The sequence below is a fragment of the Thunnus albacares genome, chromosome 6 (assembly GCF_914725855.1).
Source record: "Thunnus albacares chromosome 6, fThuAlb1.1, whole genome shotgun sequence".
Classification (NCBI taxonomy): domain Eukaryota; kingdom Metazoa; phylum Chordata; class Actinopteri; order Scombriformes; family Scombridae; genus Thunnus; species Thunnus albacares.
The window spans coordinates 15,831,339-15,847,109 of record NC_058111.1 but is presented as its reverse complement, the minus strand read 5'-3'; the positions used below and the strand labels follow the sequence as shown (position 1 = coordinate 15,847,109).

Genomic DNA, 15,771 nt, shown 5'->3' with positions numbered 1-15,771 from the left:
CCATCATAACGCACTTACAATGTAAATGATGGAGGCAAAAATCCACAAGCCTCCTTCTGTGCAAAAATGTATTTAAAAGATTATCTGAAGCTAATATGAAGCTTCAAGTAGATATCCTTCAATGTTAATCTTTTTAGTCCCTCTTTTAGTTACTATACTTCCACTGCAGCTCAACAGGGAAATACTGTCTGAGGAAACACAAAGAGGGAATTTGATGCTAAAAAGACTGTAAATGTGGCAGATATCCAAATGATATGACTAATTCAGACTGCTGAAGGCTCATATTAGTTTCAGATAAACGTTTAAATGGCTTGCCTGTGTGGACACACTGTGGATTTTGGGCCCCATCAGCACATTTGAAAGGGATCTTTAAATAGCTAGTATGAACAGGAAGAATGATTACAGCGAGGAAAACCTCTTTCAGTGTTCATTTGGGCACCTGACTGTTGTTTTAAGACAGACTTTAAAAATTGTGAACTTATCCTTTAATGTATAGAATAACATATTGTGTGTTCTGGATATTAAACCACATTGCTGCAGCTTGAAAGCAATTTGTGAGAGACTAAAATCTGTTTGATCTGTCATTATACTTCATTAGTAAATTCTTAGAGAACATCTTATTTTGTCCTGCTGCAGTTTTGATAGAAATTTTCAGATATTAGAAAACTATCCAAAAACAAGCCTAATCTTTAATCACGAACTTACTACAGTAAACTTCCTCAAGCATAGAGAGCAGACTAGAGCATGTATGGGCAGAAAAGAGAAGATCAAAGACAGTTGAGGGCTACAACTAAACACCGGTCAGGAGGGGGGTCGAGACAAGCCTGCAGCCCGACAGCGAAGATTACATTCCTATGGTTGTTGATGGAGATGGAGGTCTGCAAACCTGCCTTGCCTCATTCACACCTCATCTGCAGGTCACACTCATGTATGTGTGGTACACATTTACTGTATTATATTATAAAGAACATGCTAATATCTGTCATGTCTGCCAATATCTGAGGTTCAGTCTAAAGACTTCATATACTAATGTAACCTTTCAGTTTAAAGCATTATAACAGAAAAAAAAATCAAGGTAAGTCATTCATTTTCTGAACATCACAGTTCAATATAGACTCTTTACTTCAACGTGTTAATCCCTTGGCAGCCTTAATAGACAAAATAATAAGCACCTTTAATAAGCACAGCGCATATCTGTCGCTAATATTTCCGCGTTGTCACCTCAAATTATACCTGCTGTCTTAGTGTAGCCTTAATTATGTGTTTACTGAGAGTATTTGCATTGGGAAACCACCCCAGACAAATAAAACCACAGGATCCGGTTGGAAAACTGGGATGACAACAAGTCCCACCTGAACAAACATGGAGAGACTGTGTTGTTGATGTCTAACTCATTACACATTATAAATAGTGTTTGTTGTGGGAATATGTATCAGAAGCTATTTCTGAAAGCTATTTCTCAAATTCTTACAGGGATTGTCAGAGTTAAAACTTGTCCCTGATATGAAATTTAAAGTTTTTACAGTCTGAATTAACAGTCCAAGACTTAAAAAGCTATCAGATCAACATCAGCTGTCAGAGCACATTTTCTGTACTGTGGTTGTATTTTACAAGAATCTAGAAATTTGCCATTAAAAAGGAACCATATGTGTTGTTGATGGTGCAGTTATTTTCAGAGTAGTAGTGTGTGATTGTTTTGTTGTTGTTTTGTTATTGTTTTACCTATACTACAAACTCCTATAGGAACAATGGCATTGTAGTCTTATCAGTAGTTTTGAAAAGATGCAAAGAAATAAGTAAAAGTTCACATTCAAGGGGTTTATGACCAACCAGAACCAGATTATATAAACTGTATCAAACATAAAAGTAGACATTATGCAGAATTATCCTTTTCAAACTGATTATATACAATCACGGGCCACTTTATTAGGAACACCTGTGCAATCTAATACAATCCAATACAACAGCTCTGCCACAAAATTCTACATTTATGAAGCTTATACATTTTCAGTTTTTGTTGACATTGTCAGAAAGGGGTGTGTTATATTGAATGGTGTTCCTAATATTTTGTCCACCCCATTAACATACACGAAGGGGGCAAAATATTAGGGACATTTTTCACTATAATGCACTCCACTACACCACCACCCACTACGACCTCAATAATAAATATAAAGTAGAATCATCACCTTTCTGACACTGTGTTTCATCAATTGTGTTTTTGATGAATTAGGCTAGTGATGATTCATCCTCATGCATGAATCATACATCAACAATAGCCTAGATTTACGCATGATTCATGATGATGAAGATACAGAAAAGCAGAAATGCGTGTCAAAAATAGCATATAGTCAATGTTTTGGAAACCACCCTCAAAATTTCACAAATCATGTTTCCACGGAAGCTCATGTCTTATTATTATGAAACTCCCGCTGGCTCCCGTGTAGCTCGCATCCTGGGGGCAAACCATGCCCGGTTGATGTCTGTAAAAAAGAGTTACAAAAAGGTTTTCCACGTGGATTTATTTTCCTTGTATTGTAGAGATATTTTTCTAACATGTCTATTGGTGCATCTGTTGTCTGAGCGGTATTAATTAAGTAACTTTTGACAAAGAGACCACATGAGGTTGGTAAAAGGGGCGTGACTGACTGACTGACTGCTGGTAGACTGCAGGCACATTCATGGTTTGGTCGGTTGGCGGAGAATGGGAGGGAGGGAGAGAGAGGAGGAGGAGGAACTACTGGAGGAAAAAAAGTTAAAGTAAAAATGGCTTCCTTGTCTTTGGAGTCTACAGAACAATCTGAGAACAGCCCAGAGGAGCCAGCGGCATCTGACTACAAAGACGAGAAAGATCCGGTCCAAGTTTCGGAACAATTACTCCAAAGTTTCCAGAAGTCGGCTCTGAGTTTTTCCACTGACCAAGTATCATGTCTGTGCGAGGCCCTTCTGCAGGCGGGCAATGTGGATCGCCTGTGGAGATTTCTATCCACCATACCTCCTTCGTCCGAGCTGCTACGTGGCAACGAGACCCTGCTGAAGGCCCAGGCACTGGTGGCTTTCCACCGGGAAGAATTCAAGGAGCTGTACGCCATCCTGGACAGCCACGACTTCCAGCCGTCTAACCACGGGTTCCTGCAGGACCTTTACCTGAAAGCCCGCTACAAGGAGGCGGAGAGGTCCCGGGGCCGCAGCCTGGGCGCCGTGGACAAGTACCGGCTCAGGAAGAAGTTCCCCCTGCCCAAAACGATCTGGGACGGAGAGGAGACCGTGTATTGCTTCAAAGAGAAGTCTCGCAACGCATTGAAGGAGTGCTACAAGAGCAACAGGTACCCGACTCCGGATGAGAAGAAAAACCTGGCCAAAGTCACCGGACTGTCCCTCACACAGGTCAGCAACTGGTTCAAGAACCGCAGGCAGAGGGACAGGACCCCGTCCGGGACCCAGAGCAAGAGGCAAGGCATCCCACCACCAACACTGCAGACACATTTCACACATTACACTCATTTCTAACTCTGGTTTGATAAGATTCAAAAGTCATAATCTAAGCAAAAGTTACCTTAAAGTTTCATTTGTTTATTTGAGACTTTATGTTGTGTTTCATAACAAATCACTCTGAATAATCACTGAAACTACCAGACCTAAACCTGAATAGTAAACAAGGCACTTACAGGCCAGCACAGCCTCCATAAAAAGTGTGCACACACTGCACTTCAAATTATCAAAACTAACGAAAGCAAAGTCCTGCATCCAGTAAAGAGTAAGGACAGAGGAGCTAACTGCTGACAGCGGTGAAGCCACACAGGTCTGAGACCAAGAGCATGTTGCTTTGTTATGAAATGTGAGATCCAGGCCCCCACCATCAGGTTTCCTGAAACCCTGCACTGCTGCATGGGCCTGCAGAGCCGGGCTACCCGAGGTTAAAGCCTTACACCAGGGAAGGTGAGGGTGGGAGGAGGGACTCACAAAAAAAACAACTCCTAAATAGTTTTCACACAAACTGAAATCCCATCATGCAGAGAGTGTGTGTGTGTGTGTGTGTGTGTGTGTGTGTGTGTGTATGCAGAGCAGATTTATCTTATCAGACTTGAGGCTTTGTGGTGGTCTGGCAGCTCGTCAATCTTAATGCAGGAGCGGGCTGCTGTACTTTCTAACACACATTAACCAACAACAGGCCTAAACGAGTTTCTAGGAATCAGATCCAGCTTTGTCTTCCCGTCTGTACTGATAAACTGTAGCATGTGGTTGTTAAAGGGGGCCAGGAAAGGATGAGCAGGGTTAATAATAAATCAGAATGGTTGGTATCTTTGCCAGCATACCGCAAGTTAACCACTGAAAAATCTATTCAGCACACAGGCGAGCAAATAGAGATAGAGCTTGTATCATAATTTCAATCTACGCATGCAAAAATGTGTCGTTAGTAGAGAACTTTCCCCAGATGTTGCACATGAAATAGATGGTATTTTGAAAAAATGAATTGGCTTGGTTTTAAAATTTATGTTTGTATTAAAATCGATAGCTGACTCTAGTAATGAATGTTATTATGAAAATGTAACTTCTGCAAATCTAGTATTACACAAACCACTTTAGTTGCCTGATAACATTTCTTTATTTATTGGTTTATTTATCAGGCAGTACATATAAACAATGCAAAAGTGTCAGAGTTGGTAAAATACACCTTTTCGTCAGTAGTCCCTTGAGAGATGTTACAAAGACGCCCTAAAAGAAACTATAAAAATAATATTTATCAAAACAATCATTAAGATATTAAACAGTTATTGAAATACTTCCTGAAGAAACAACTTGAGCGCCTTTTAAAGTTCATTATTGTTTTTCATTTTGTTGCAAACCAGATGTTAATGTTTGATAAATTAGAGCTAAATCTCAGTTTAAATTTCATGGGAGAGAGACGTGTTGACCTACGTGGAGTCTGAAGTCACTGGGACTTAACTTTATTCAACACATTGAACACATATGGTATTTTTGGATTACTTTTTACTATTTTTGGAGAATGGGCTGCTTTGAGAAGATAAAAATCAGTTTATTTTGCAATTACTACAAAGTAACATGCCAATATATATACACACAGTGAAGCTTTCTCATTAGGGATTTCAAACTAAGCTGCTGTGATTGTGAGTTTAACAAATTCTCAGACAATAATGAAAGTCAAAAAATGGGTTTAGATACTGACATGCAAAATCCTGTGTTTAAAAGAACAGGAAGTCCTGTTCAAATGTATCATAATTCTCTTGATTTATGCCATGTAATTATTACTAAAGTCATAATTTATCTAAAAAAACATACTGCATAAAGACTAGAGCTGCAACAAACAATTATTTTCATTATCTGTTGATTATTTTCTCTATTAATCGATTAGTTGTTTGGTCTATAATATGTCCATAAATGGTGAAAAATGTTGATCAAAGCCCAAGGTGACGTCCTCAAATGTCTTCTGTTGTCCTGACGAACAGTCCACAACCCAAAGATGTAGTTTACTATCAGAGAAGACTTTAGAAACCAGAAAATATTCACATTTGAGAAGCTGGAAACACAGAAGTTTGACTTTTTTTTTCTTTAAAAAAATGACTCCGAACGACTAATCTTTTATCAAAATAGTTGCTGATTAATTTTCTGTCAATCGTCTAATCGTTGCAGCTCTAATAAAGACCCTTGACTAAAATCACAGAAATCAAAGGAATGTTGAAATGTGTTTTTATTTACAATCCTGTTACGTTCCATTTGTGCGAGGTTAAGCTCAAAGCATGCACACGATAAGAAAACTATAAAGGGGAAAAAGTAGCTTGTGTTAAATGTCAGCACTGAGGAGAATTTATTCCTGTGCCCAACCCTCTAAAACTACACACATCTGCCTTTTTTATTTGAATCCTTTTATTGTTCTTCTGTTTCAGTGAGTCTGATGGAAACCACAGCACTGAGGATGAGGCGAGCATGATGGACGACACCCCTGACAAACCGGAGGAGGCCGCTGGCTCCACGGCCTCCATCATCTCTCTCTCGGCAGTCTCCGGTAGCACAGGAGGTCAGCTCATCCTCAACGGCTCCAGTGGCTTCCTCACAGCCTCTCAACCATTACTACTCAATGGAAATTCCCTCATTTCCAGTACTGGAGCTGGTGTCATAATCAACGGGCTAAGCTTGGGCGATTGCCAGACAGTCACACTGAGTCCGGTTGCCAACTCTCCTTTGATACTGAACGGGGCTCAGGTAATAACCAAACCGAGTATCAGTGTGCAGCAGCAGCAGCAGCAACAAGCAGTTTCTGTGGCAGGTCAGGAGGTTTCAGCCATGGAGGCCAAGACACACAGTATTCCAGCAGTCGTTCTTAGCACGAACACCACGCCGGTCTCAAACCCTCCGTCAATCATCTCTCTTCCTATGCAAACTAAGACAGACGGTGGCAACGCTCTGGATTTCATCACTGTCCCTGAAGAATTGGTGACCAAATCAGAAGGCAGCAGCCAGACAATGTCTTCCTCTTCGTCATCTTTATCCCCTTCTTCGCCCACTCTGTCCTCCCCAACAAGCCTCCCTTCACTGGTTTTAACACAAAACGCCCAACGCCAGGAGTCCCTCACGCTCCCAGGATCCATGCCGTCAACAGGCATGGTCATCTCCAGCCCTGCCGTGTCTCTCCCCAGTCAGCAAGGGGAGTATGTCGTCTTTGCCACCGCTGGCTCCCAGTTAACCCCCTCTAGCACTGTGGTTTCCTCCAGCCACTCCACCCCTCAGGTCTTCTCTCTGCCCCAGGTTGTGCCTTCCATCCAGGGTATACCAGTATCCCAGCTGGTGCAGCACTCTTCAGGAGCCCAGGTTTCCCAGTGCCCTCAATTGGTCCCAGTATCCCCCCTCACCTCGGCGCCTCCTCCGTTCCAAAGCCCGCAGACAATGAACGCAAGTGACAGACTGGCGCAACAGCAGCAGGATGCTTCAACCACGCTGGCTGAAGGTGCCACAACCATTGTTTCTATCTCACAGCCTCCCAGTAATCAGCTCTCACAGCGAGTGACACACCAACTGGGAGACCAAAACATAAACTCCACACCCAGCAAAATCCAGGTGCCACAAGTTATTTCCATCTCTTCCCCTACTCAAGTGGTCCCAGTCCCGCAGGGTAAAGGCACCACACCAGCACAGTTAGTCCCCCTCTCCATGCCTCAACTGGTTCCAGTCTCCTCCATCCAACCTTCCTCCACCATCTCCTTCCCCCAAGTGGTACCCGCCAGTCCCTCTCTCTCCATCCCCTCTGCTGGAGTGCCTTTACAGATCCTGACGTCAGCTCCTGCATCCGGAGGGGTCACACAGGGTCCCCTCAGGATAAACCAGCTGAGGCCCATTCAGAGTGTGGGTCCCCCGACCAGTGTGGCCCCTGGTGTGCAGCTGCTCAACTCTGGGATCATTCAGCTCCCCTCTGCCTCTCCAGGTACACTGAATTCATTAGTTTGCAAATGTACAAAGTTTATGCCTCAGTGTTTATTTAATGATGCACGTTTTCAGTCTTTATATGGCAGTTATTGTATTGTTTAATTTAATGATTTATATTGAAGATACATGATACTACTTAGTATTACTACCAAGTATTTAATTACATGGATTAGCTGATGTTAAGGTGGCTAAAATAAATAGAAATAGCACACACTGAAAAAGAGTCTTTAGGGCTGCAACGTCTGATAATTTTCATCATGGATCAATCTAGCAATTATTTTCTTGATTATTTATTTGGTCTATAAAATGTCAATATGTCAATATAATGAAAAATGCCCAAAGTGATGTTGTCTTCATGTTTTGTCTCACAGTTCAAAACCTGCATATATTCAGTTTACCATCACATAAAAAGCAGCAAATCCTCACAACTGAGACGCTGTTTTGTCTAAAAATATCTGAAACGATGAATCAATTGAAAAATATTTGCCAATTGATTTTTTTTTTTTTTTTTCAGTTGATTCATTGTTGTTGACTAATCGTTTCAGCTCTACAGTAACATGAATGTGTGCCGTGTAGACAATAGGCTAATTCTACACATAACATTGTAACATAAGACGCAAAAGAAGCTTTGCCTTAAAAACTAAAATAATATGTTCAGACATAAAACAACAGAGCAGCCTCCACTGTGGAAAGTTGAGGAAAAGAACAGGTTGTTGTTGTAGAATAAAATGATATTCACACCATCAGTTGTCAAATCAAAATAATCACAATATCAAGACATATTAATGCCTGATTGACATCTGTAAAATAATTTGGTATATGTATGAGTAGTAAAGAGCTGACACTGCAATGAGGCAACACGTCATACTGTTTAAATGGTTTAAATGTTGTGTTTAACAGTCTTGATTGCCATAAATGTATCGTTATCTCCGCTGTAGGGAACCTTCTCCTGGGTGGAAGTCCCTATCTGAGTGTCCAGCAAGGGAAGCTGATTTTGACCATCCCAGCAGGCATTCAACTCACCAGTTTGCCTCTGAAACCAGTCCCAGAGGCTTCACCCATCTCTGCCAATGGATTGAGTCCCGTCCTCACCCCCTCCACCCTCCCTGTAGCCTCCCAGCCTTCAACCACCTCAGGCCAAACCCCCAGCGGCCTTACAACGTCCCCCCTGAACTTCATCAGCTCGTCTCCACCGTACTGTGCTGCAGAGACTGGGATTGCAACCAGCCAGACCCCCGCCGTCCCCTCCCCTCATCCTCTGGACCATTCAGTCGCCCCCACAACGCCGAACACTCTCACTCCAGAAAGCATGCTTGCCCTCAGCCCCATGTACAGCGGAGTGACGCCCAGCACCCAGCTGTCCCAGCCGGCCTGGAGCCCCGTGCCCCTCTCCACCTCGGCTAGTCTAACTCTGTTTGACGTCCGCGGGAAGGGGGACCTACCTGTAGACCCAGCTTTGTTAGGCCTACCTGGAGGAGAGTCGCTGCTTCTGGGAAGCCCTTCTCCGGAGCAGGATGTAGAAGCCAACTCACCACTAGGAAATCCTGAGGAGATGGACGGGGACTCCAAGATTCTGACTCAGCTCCAGTCTGTCCCTGTGGACGATGAGCTGGGCTTGTAGACTGTTTACCTTGCTGCTTGGCAACCCCACGTCGCTAAAAAACAATGAAACATACAGTAGATGAACGATTGCGCTGTTGTTTTTATTAGTGATCTAAAAGATTTTTATTCCACACTGTCAATCCTCTAAGACAGACATGTCTTCTGCAGTATGTTTAGGTTCTGACGTGTAGAACAACGATGCTCTCTCAGTGAGGCCTGATACCATCATGGCCTCAGCTGGCACTTTTAAAATGAATCCTCCGCAGCTCTATTTCACATGGATGGGCAGGGTTATACGGGATATTTACCTACTGGTTAAGCATCATTTTAACTGGCATAGGGAATATTCCTCTGAGAAAAAGTTTTGACTAAATCCATACGTGCCTTATCTGCTTTATCAGATCCAGACAGGAGAACCAACATGGATTAGTGTGCTTGGCCCTCATCTTGGTTTCCTGGTTACCCACTTTCTCAGCTCTTCTCTGCAGTTTTGTAGACTGCGGATGAAAATCAGCTGTACTTGGAAAAAGACGCCTGTTTTTTTTTTTTTTTTGTCGTTTTTGTTTGTTTTTTATGGCAGCCGTAGTTTGTTGTGGATCCACCACAATAGCTGTTCAACAGACTATTTGGGAAAGGCACAGATCTAGAAATAAATCTGATCCAGCGCGCAGTGGCGTTTGGTTTTCCTTTTCTTGTTCACAGACTGAATATAATATTCTAGCAACACTCCAGGAATAGGGTGTAGCATGTACTGAATCAACTTGGTTGAATTTTATGTGAAACCATAAATGAGTGATTCTCTTACATAGCTTCAAGGGCTATACAGCAGTATTTTATTACTACAAGTCTCTGAAGTCTGGGTGGAAATGTGCAGACTGTTTGCACCTACAAGTGAGAAAGCTGCCCTCCATTAATAAGAATATAACACAGGAAATACAGTTTTATACTCTATGCAATGCATGTTAAGTTCTTTATAGGACACTATGTGGCTGAGGCGAGAAGCCAGTACACTTGGGAGATGAAAGAAGCTTTAAAATACTGAGCTTTTAAATGAAGCATAGTAGTGCGTTACACTAAATCGATCGCTGTGATCCCACTAAATATTTTTTGACAATTGCATCCAAAATCTCAGTTTGCTGATATTGATAAGTGCCTTATATTAAAGCTTACAGGTTTGACGGTTTTGATTAAAATGATTTGAGTTTTTACATCATTTGACAATTTCTATATACCCGACCAAATTTTCTGGATTCATATGGACTTCTTTGAATCCCCATATTTCTGTGTCTGTTTGATCTTTAGTTAAATGTAACGTGACAGTTTTGGCTGCATGGTCACAGTTCAGTCTCCTATATTTGTATATTTTGCACATTTCATTCACACAATGTTTACGCTGCATCGCCGTGTCGTTATGACAGTGGTTGGACTCTATTCTGTTCAGAAATTTTCACTGTGGACCTGAGACCTTCATTGGAAGTTAATAACTCTCACCTGACATAACAGCTGAAAAGATAAATCGAAAACGGGATGCTGATCTTTCTGATTAAATCTGTTGTAAATTGATGGAATCGCTCCTTCAATTTAAATCTAAAACGCTCATCGTCGTATGAGTTTCCACTGTCATAACGCAGGTAGCGGTCAAACCTTTGGCCATTTATGGTACACAAAAATACACTTCAGTGGCGCATCTAGTTACAATAATGGCCTTTGTATTGTTATTAGTCTATTTGTTGTTTGTCTCTTTTGTACATTTAATCTATTTAAAGCATGTATCAATCAGTTTTCTAGTTTTAACTGAAAGAAAATGAGTCCTCGTGGAAAAACGCAGATAGGAAATGATATTCATTTTCACCTGGAAGGTCACGCTGTTGTGCAACCTGAGGTTTTAAATCTCAGACTGTAGGTATTCAGATCAATTTTGATGGCTGATAGGTCATTGAAGCTACATTTTGAAATAGGTCACCACATGTTAATGAAATTTTTCATTTTTGTTCCCAGTGGCCCTCGGAAAGATTATTAAATGGCTTGGACAAATCAAGTTTTTGTCTGAATTTTAAATTAGGGGTAAAGGGAAATGTGTCCTTGTATGTAAAATATGGTAGCCTGCGTTTGTTTTCTGTATGAGCCATTTCTTACCAAAGTATGTAGACATTGAAGCCTGTGTGGGCTTATGCACATTTGTACCCGTTTTGTTTTTAGGGTGGGATTTGTTTTTACTGTCCTACCTGACACGCAAAGTATATGACTCCAGATTTAACCAAAGATAATGTATTTTCATTGACTTTTTAAAGGTTTTGAAAGGGATAATTTGTGTTATTCAAGGTTTCTTTTTTTCTCCTTTTTTTTGTATTAAAATGCATTCTATTTTTTATATTACATGATATTGTAATAAACGACATTTACAAAACTTTTCCGTGCATGTCATGATTCAGGGACTGTCTGTTTACAGGCATCACATTTCTGAAATGTGAGTTATTGTTAGCACAAAAACTATTTGACAGAGGATTTTGCTTCTAATTTGGCAAGAAAATTTTATTCAAATACCCCCCCCACACACACACCCCACCCACCCTGTGCAACCAAACCATCATGCTCTCTGACTGGCTGAGCGCCAATACAACATCAAAGGTGTACGCGATGTGTATGCATGTGTTTGTACAAGAGAAGGAAGGATGTAAGGTGTGTTGTTTTAACCCCGATGGTCTCAGGTTACCTGTGACTCCATTCTGCCAGGGCATGATGAGTAACGATAAACATACAAGCACGTTCACTTAGTTTTCGTTCATCCACAGTGCTCCGCAGAGCCTCCAGCTCTCTGCTGCACCAACTTAAGAGAAGCTGTTAGAGGATATTTCCACGCAGCCTTTGGTTTAACTTTTATTTCAGGACTTTTGGGACCACCGCTCTTGTTTCCACAGCGATGATCTTCACAGCAGAGCAGGTGGCTTGTGTGTGCGAGGTCCTCCTGCAGAGCGGTTGCATGGATCGTCTCGCTGGCTTCCTCCGCACTCTTCCTCCTCCTTCCCTCTCCGCCTCCTCCTCCGGCCCTGGGGAGCTGGAGAGTGTGCTGAAGGCTAAAGCCGCAGTGGCCTTTCACCAGGGGTGCTTCACTGACCTCTACACCCTGCTAGAGGGCTTCCCCTTTTCCCCACGCAGCCACCCGCTCCTGCAGCAGCTCTGGCTCCGAGCCCACTATATGGAGGCCGAGAAGCAGAGGGGCCGACCACTGGGTGCTGTGGGGAAGTATCGAGTCAGACGAAAGTTCCCTCTACCAAACACCATCTGGGATGGAGAGGAGACGAGCTACTGTTTCAAGGTAGAAAAATTATTTCTACATAAATTATTCATTTATGTGCTCTTATTTAACTTTCTGGTACATGATATAAAGTAAGAGACTTATGGTTGTGTCTACAGGGTTTAATTGAGCCCCAAATTAATATGTTCATAAGGACTAAAAATACCAGTGGTGTAAAGTAACTGGATACATTTACTTAAGTGCTGTACATACCTGTAAATACAGTTTTAACATACTTGTATTTTCTTTGAGTATTTCCATTTTATGCTGCTTTATACTTCTGCTTCACTGTATTTCAGATGGAAATGTTGTACTTTTTACTCCACTACAGTTACTAGTTACTTTGCAGATTTGGATTATACATGCTAGTCGAATGATCATCCTCTAAAATATGATGTTGTTATAGATTAACATCAACTCAACAGTATAAAAAGTTGTCAAAATTTGCTCTACCTCCACTAGTTACAACCAAAATACTGCTTAATAATATCATCATAATATTTCATTTTATTCACAACTGAGGGACTATTTTGAAAGAGATACTTAAAGTATTATTTGCTGATACTACTTCTGTGCTTCTATTGATTAAAAATTTGCAGGAATTTTACTTGAGCAATTTTACACTTGGATATCACTGTATTTTTGCTTTTAAGCATCTGAGTATTTTCTTCCGCCATTGTAGGAATCCAAGTTACCAGTGGTGGAAGAAGTATTCAGAACCTTTACTTAAGTAAAAGTAAAAATACTCCATTACAAGTAAAAGTCTTGAAATATCCTACTTGGGTAAAAGTAAATAAGTGTTAGCAGCAAAATGTACTTAAAGTATTGCAGTAAAAGTAGTGGTTTGGTCCATCTAACTGATATATTATTATATATGGCATCATTAGATTATTAATACTGAAGCATCAGTGTGTAAGCAATATGTTACTGTTGTAGCTGATGGAGGTGGAGCTAGTTTGAACTACTTTATAGACAGTTAGCTAGTTTAGTCCAGTGGTTCCCAACCTACGTGTTGGGCCCCTCCAAAGGGTCACCAAATAAATCTGGGGTGGTGAGATGAGTAATGAGAGAGGAAAAAAGGAAAAACAAAGTTCTGATGCACAAATCTGTTTATCAGAGTAAATGTTGGCCTATTTAGTTACTTTCCTCCTCTTCTCAAAACCCTCAGTTTGCCTTAACTGAGGGTTTTGAGAGCTTGGCCTGTCTTATTTTTTGGAAGAATTTGCATATGAATAACATATAGACTTGGCTTAAATTATTAAATTTATAAACAGGAAAAATCGCGGAGTATGCTCCGGGAGTGGTACCGTCATAAACCTTATCCTTCCAGCTGGGAGAGGCGGGAGCTGGCAGCAGCCACCGGGCTGACAACCACTCAAGTCGGCAATTGGTTCAAGAATCGCAGGCAAAGGGACCGAAGCATGGGCGGTAGCAGGTCAGTCATGGGGGGCACTGTGTCATTTTAAAGGTGCAGTGTATAGGGTTTAGTGGCATCTAGCGGTGAGGTTGCAGATTGCAACAAACTGAAAACCCCTCACTACGGTGGCTGCAAAACTGGCGAAAAACACAAAAAGACCTCTCTAGAGTCAGTGTTTGGTTTGTCCATCCTGGACTACTGTAGAAACATGGCTGACTCCGTGGAAGAGGACGTGCACCTTATGTAGATATAAAGGGCTCATTCTAAGGTAATGAAAACATGATTCTTATTTCTAGGTGATTAGACACTAATTAAAACACATTAATGATTATATTCCATTTCTGACAAGTCTGTTGTTAGATGTCACTAAATTCTACACACTGCACCTTTAATGCAGCAAGTTAGGATAACCGCAGAGTGATACGGTGAATTCATTGTTTAGCCAATCAGAGCTGATTATCCACCGCAGCTCAACAGGGAAACACTGTCTGAGGAAACACAAAGAGGGAATTGTATGGTAAAAAGACTGTAAATGTGACAGATATCCACTTGATATGACCAACTCAGACTGCTGAGGCCTCATATAAGCTTCAGATAAACTTTTAAATGCATTTTTGCACAAAATGATAGTGTGTACACACTGTGGATTGTGCATTGAAAGTGCATTTGAAGGGAATCTTTTAACAGCCAGTATGAACAGGAGGAATGATTACAGCGAGGAAAACCTCGTTCAGTGTTCATATGGACACCTGACTGTTGTTTTAAGACAGACTTGAAACATTGTGGATCTGTCCTTTAAGTAAGGCTCTCTTTTAACGCCACATTACCATCTACAAAGCACATACATGAAAACTAGCTAAACTTCCAGTTCAACCTGCTCCAGCAGTAGTTTGAAGGTATAATTTTTTAACATTGTGTTCAAACATACAGCATTCTTTGTCTACTTTTATTGTCTTTATATAGAATAACAGCGCCATCTTGTGATCAAATCAGGACATGATGCAAAATGTAAAGGATAGGTTCACAGTTTTTCAAGTCTGTCTTAACACAGTAGTGTTAAACAACAGTCAGGTGCCCAAAGGAACATTGAAACATGTTTTCCTCTCTGTAATCATTCCTTCTGTTCATACTGATCATTAGAAGATTCCCTCCATATGTGCTTTCAATGTAAGTGAAATTTATTTGAAGATAATATGAGGCTTCAGCCTCCCGAGTTAGTCAAATAAAGTGATATCTTTCCCAGTTAGTCTACTTTTTAGTAGAAATTTCCCTCTTTGTGTCTCGACAGACAGTGTTTTCCTGTTCAGAGGAAGGATAGTAACAAAAAGAGGGACTTCGGCACTGAAATGACTGTAACGTTGAAAGATATCTACTTGATTTGACTCATTTGGACAGCTGAAGCTGCATCTTAGCTTCAAATAAACTACAAATACATCTTATACATAATACAAACTTCAAATACATTTTCGCAAAGGAGGCTTGTGGATTTTGTCCCTCATCACTTACATTGTAAGTTCATTAGGGATCCTCTAATGACTGGTATGAACAGGAGGAACGATTACAGCGAGAAAAACATGTGTCAATGTTCGTTTCAGCACCTGACTGTCATTTTAAGACATACTTGGAGAAATTGTGACCATCCTTTAACAATGTGGATCAACACATCATGAATACTGTGCACTTTGCTGATGCTCTTCATCTCTTTATTCAGTTTCCAAAGAGCTGGCTCTGGAGGAACTTCAGGAGTCACTTCCTCTAACAATGACCTTTCACCTCCAGACAGCCCAAATCTCCAATACCGCTGCCCTCCACCTCTCTGTCACCCACCACCTCCTCTACGACACATGTGAAGGCCTCATCCAAGTCAGCACTTCTATTACTCGGTTGTTTCTTTTTGATTGTATTTGTTATTCTGTTTTTTTCCTTCTTGAATATAAAGTCAATTTTCTGGTTTCAGTAATTTTATTACCAAAACATGACTTAGCAGACATTACACCATGACTTAAACATGTACAGA

At 41.1% G+C, this 15,771-nt stretch overlaps 2 protein-coding genes across 3 annotated transcripts; both read left to right on the top strand.

Moving 5' to 3' along the window:
• The first annotated feature begins 2,137 nt into the window (after positions 1–2,137).
• On the top strand, positions 2,138–9,645 carry six5 (SIX homeobox 5). The gene is made up of 3 exons (XM_044353164.1): positions 2,138–3,452; positions 5,907–7,438; positions 8,379–9,645. The coding sequence occupies exons 1-3, from the start codon at positions 2,767–2,769 to the stop codon at positions 9,059–9,061; spliced, it is 2,901 nt and encodes a 966-aa protein (XP_044209099.1). The 5' UTR covers positions 2,138–2,766; the 3' UTR covers positions 9,062–9,645.
• A 2,123-nt stretch (positions 9,646–11,768) lies between these two features.
• Positions 11,769–15,702, top strand: six9 (SIX homeobox 9). 2 transcript variants are annotated; one of them, XM_044353167.1, is made up of 3 exons: positions 11,769–12,358; positions 13,612–13,772; positions 15,466–15,702. In XM_044353167.1, the coding sequence occupies exons 1-3, from the start codon at positions 11,963–11,965 to the stop codon at positions 15,602–15,604; spliced, it is 696 nt and encodes a 231-aa protein (XP_044209102.1). In that variant the 5' UTR covers positions 11,769–11,962; the 3' UTR covers positions 15,605–15,702. The 2 variants fall into 2 exon arrangements, with proteins under 2 accessions (XP_044209102.1, XP_044209103.1); XM_044353168.1 differs by having other exon boundaries at positions 11,770–12,358; positions 15,475–15,702.
• Positions 15,703–15,771: the final 69 nt, after the last annotated feature.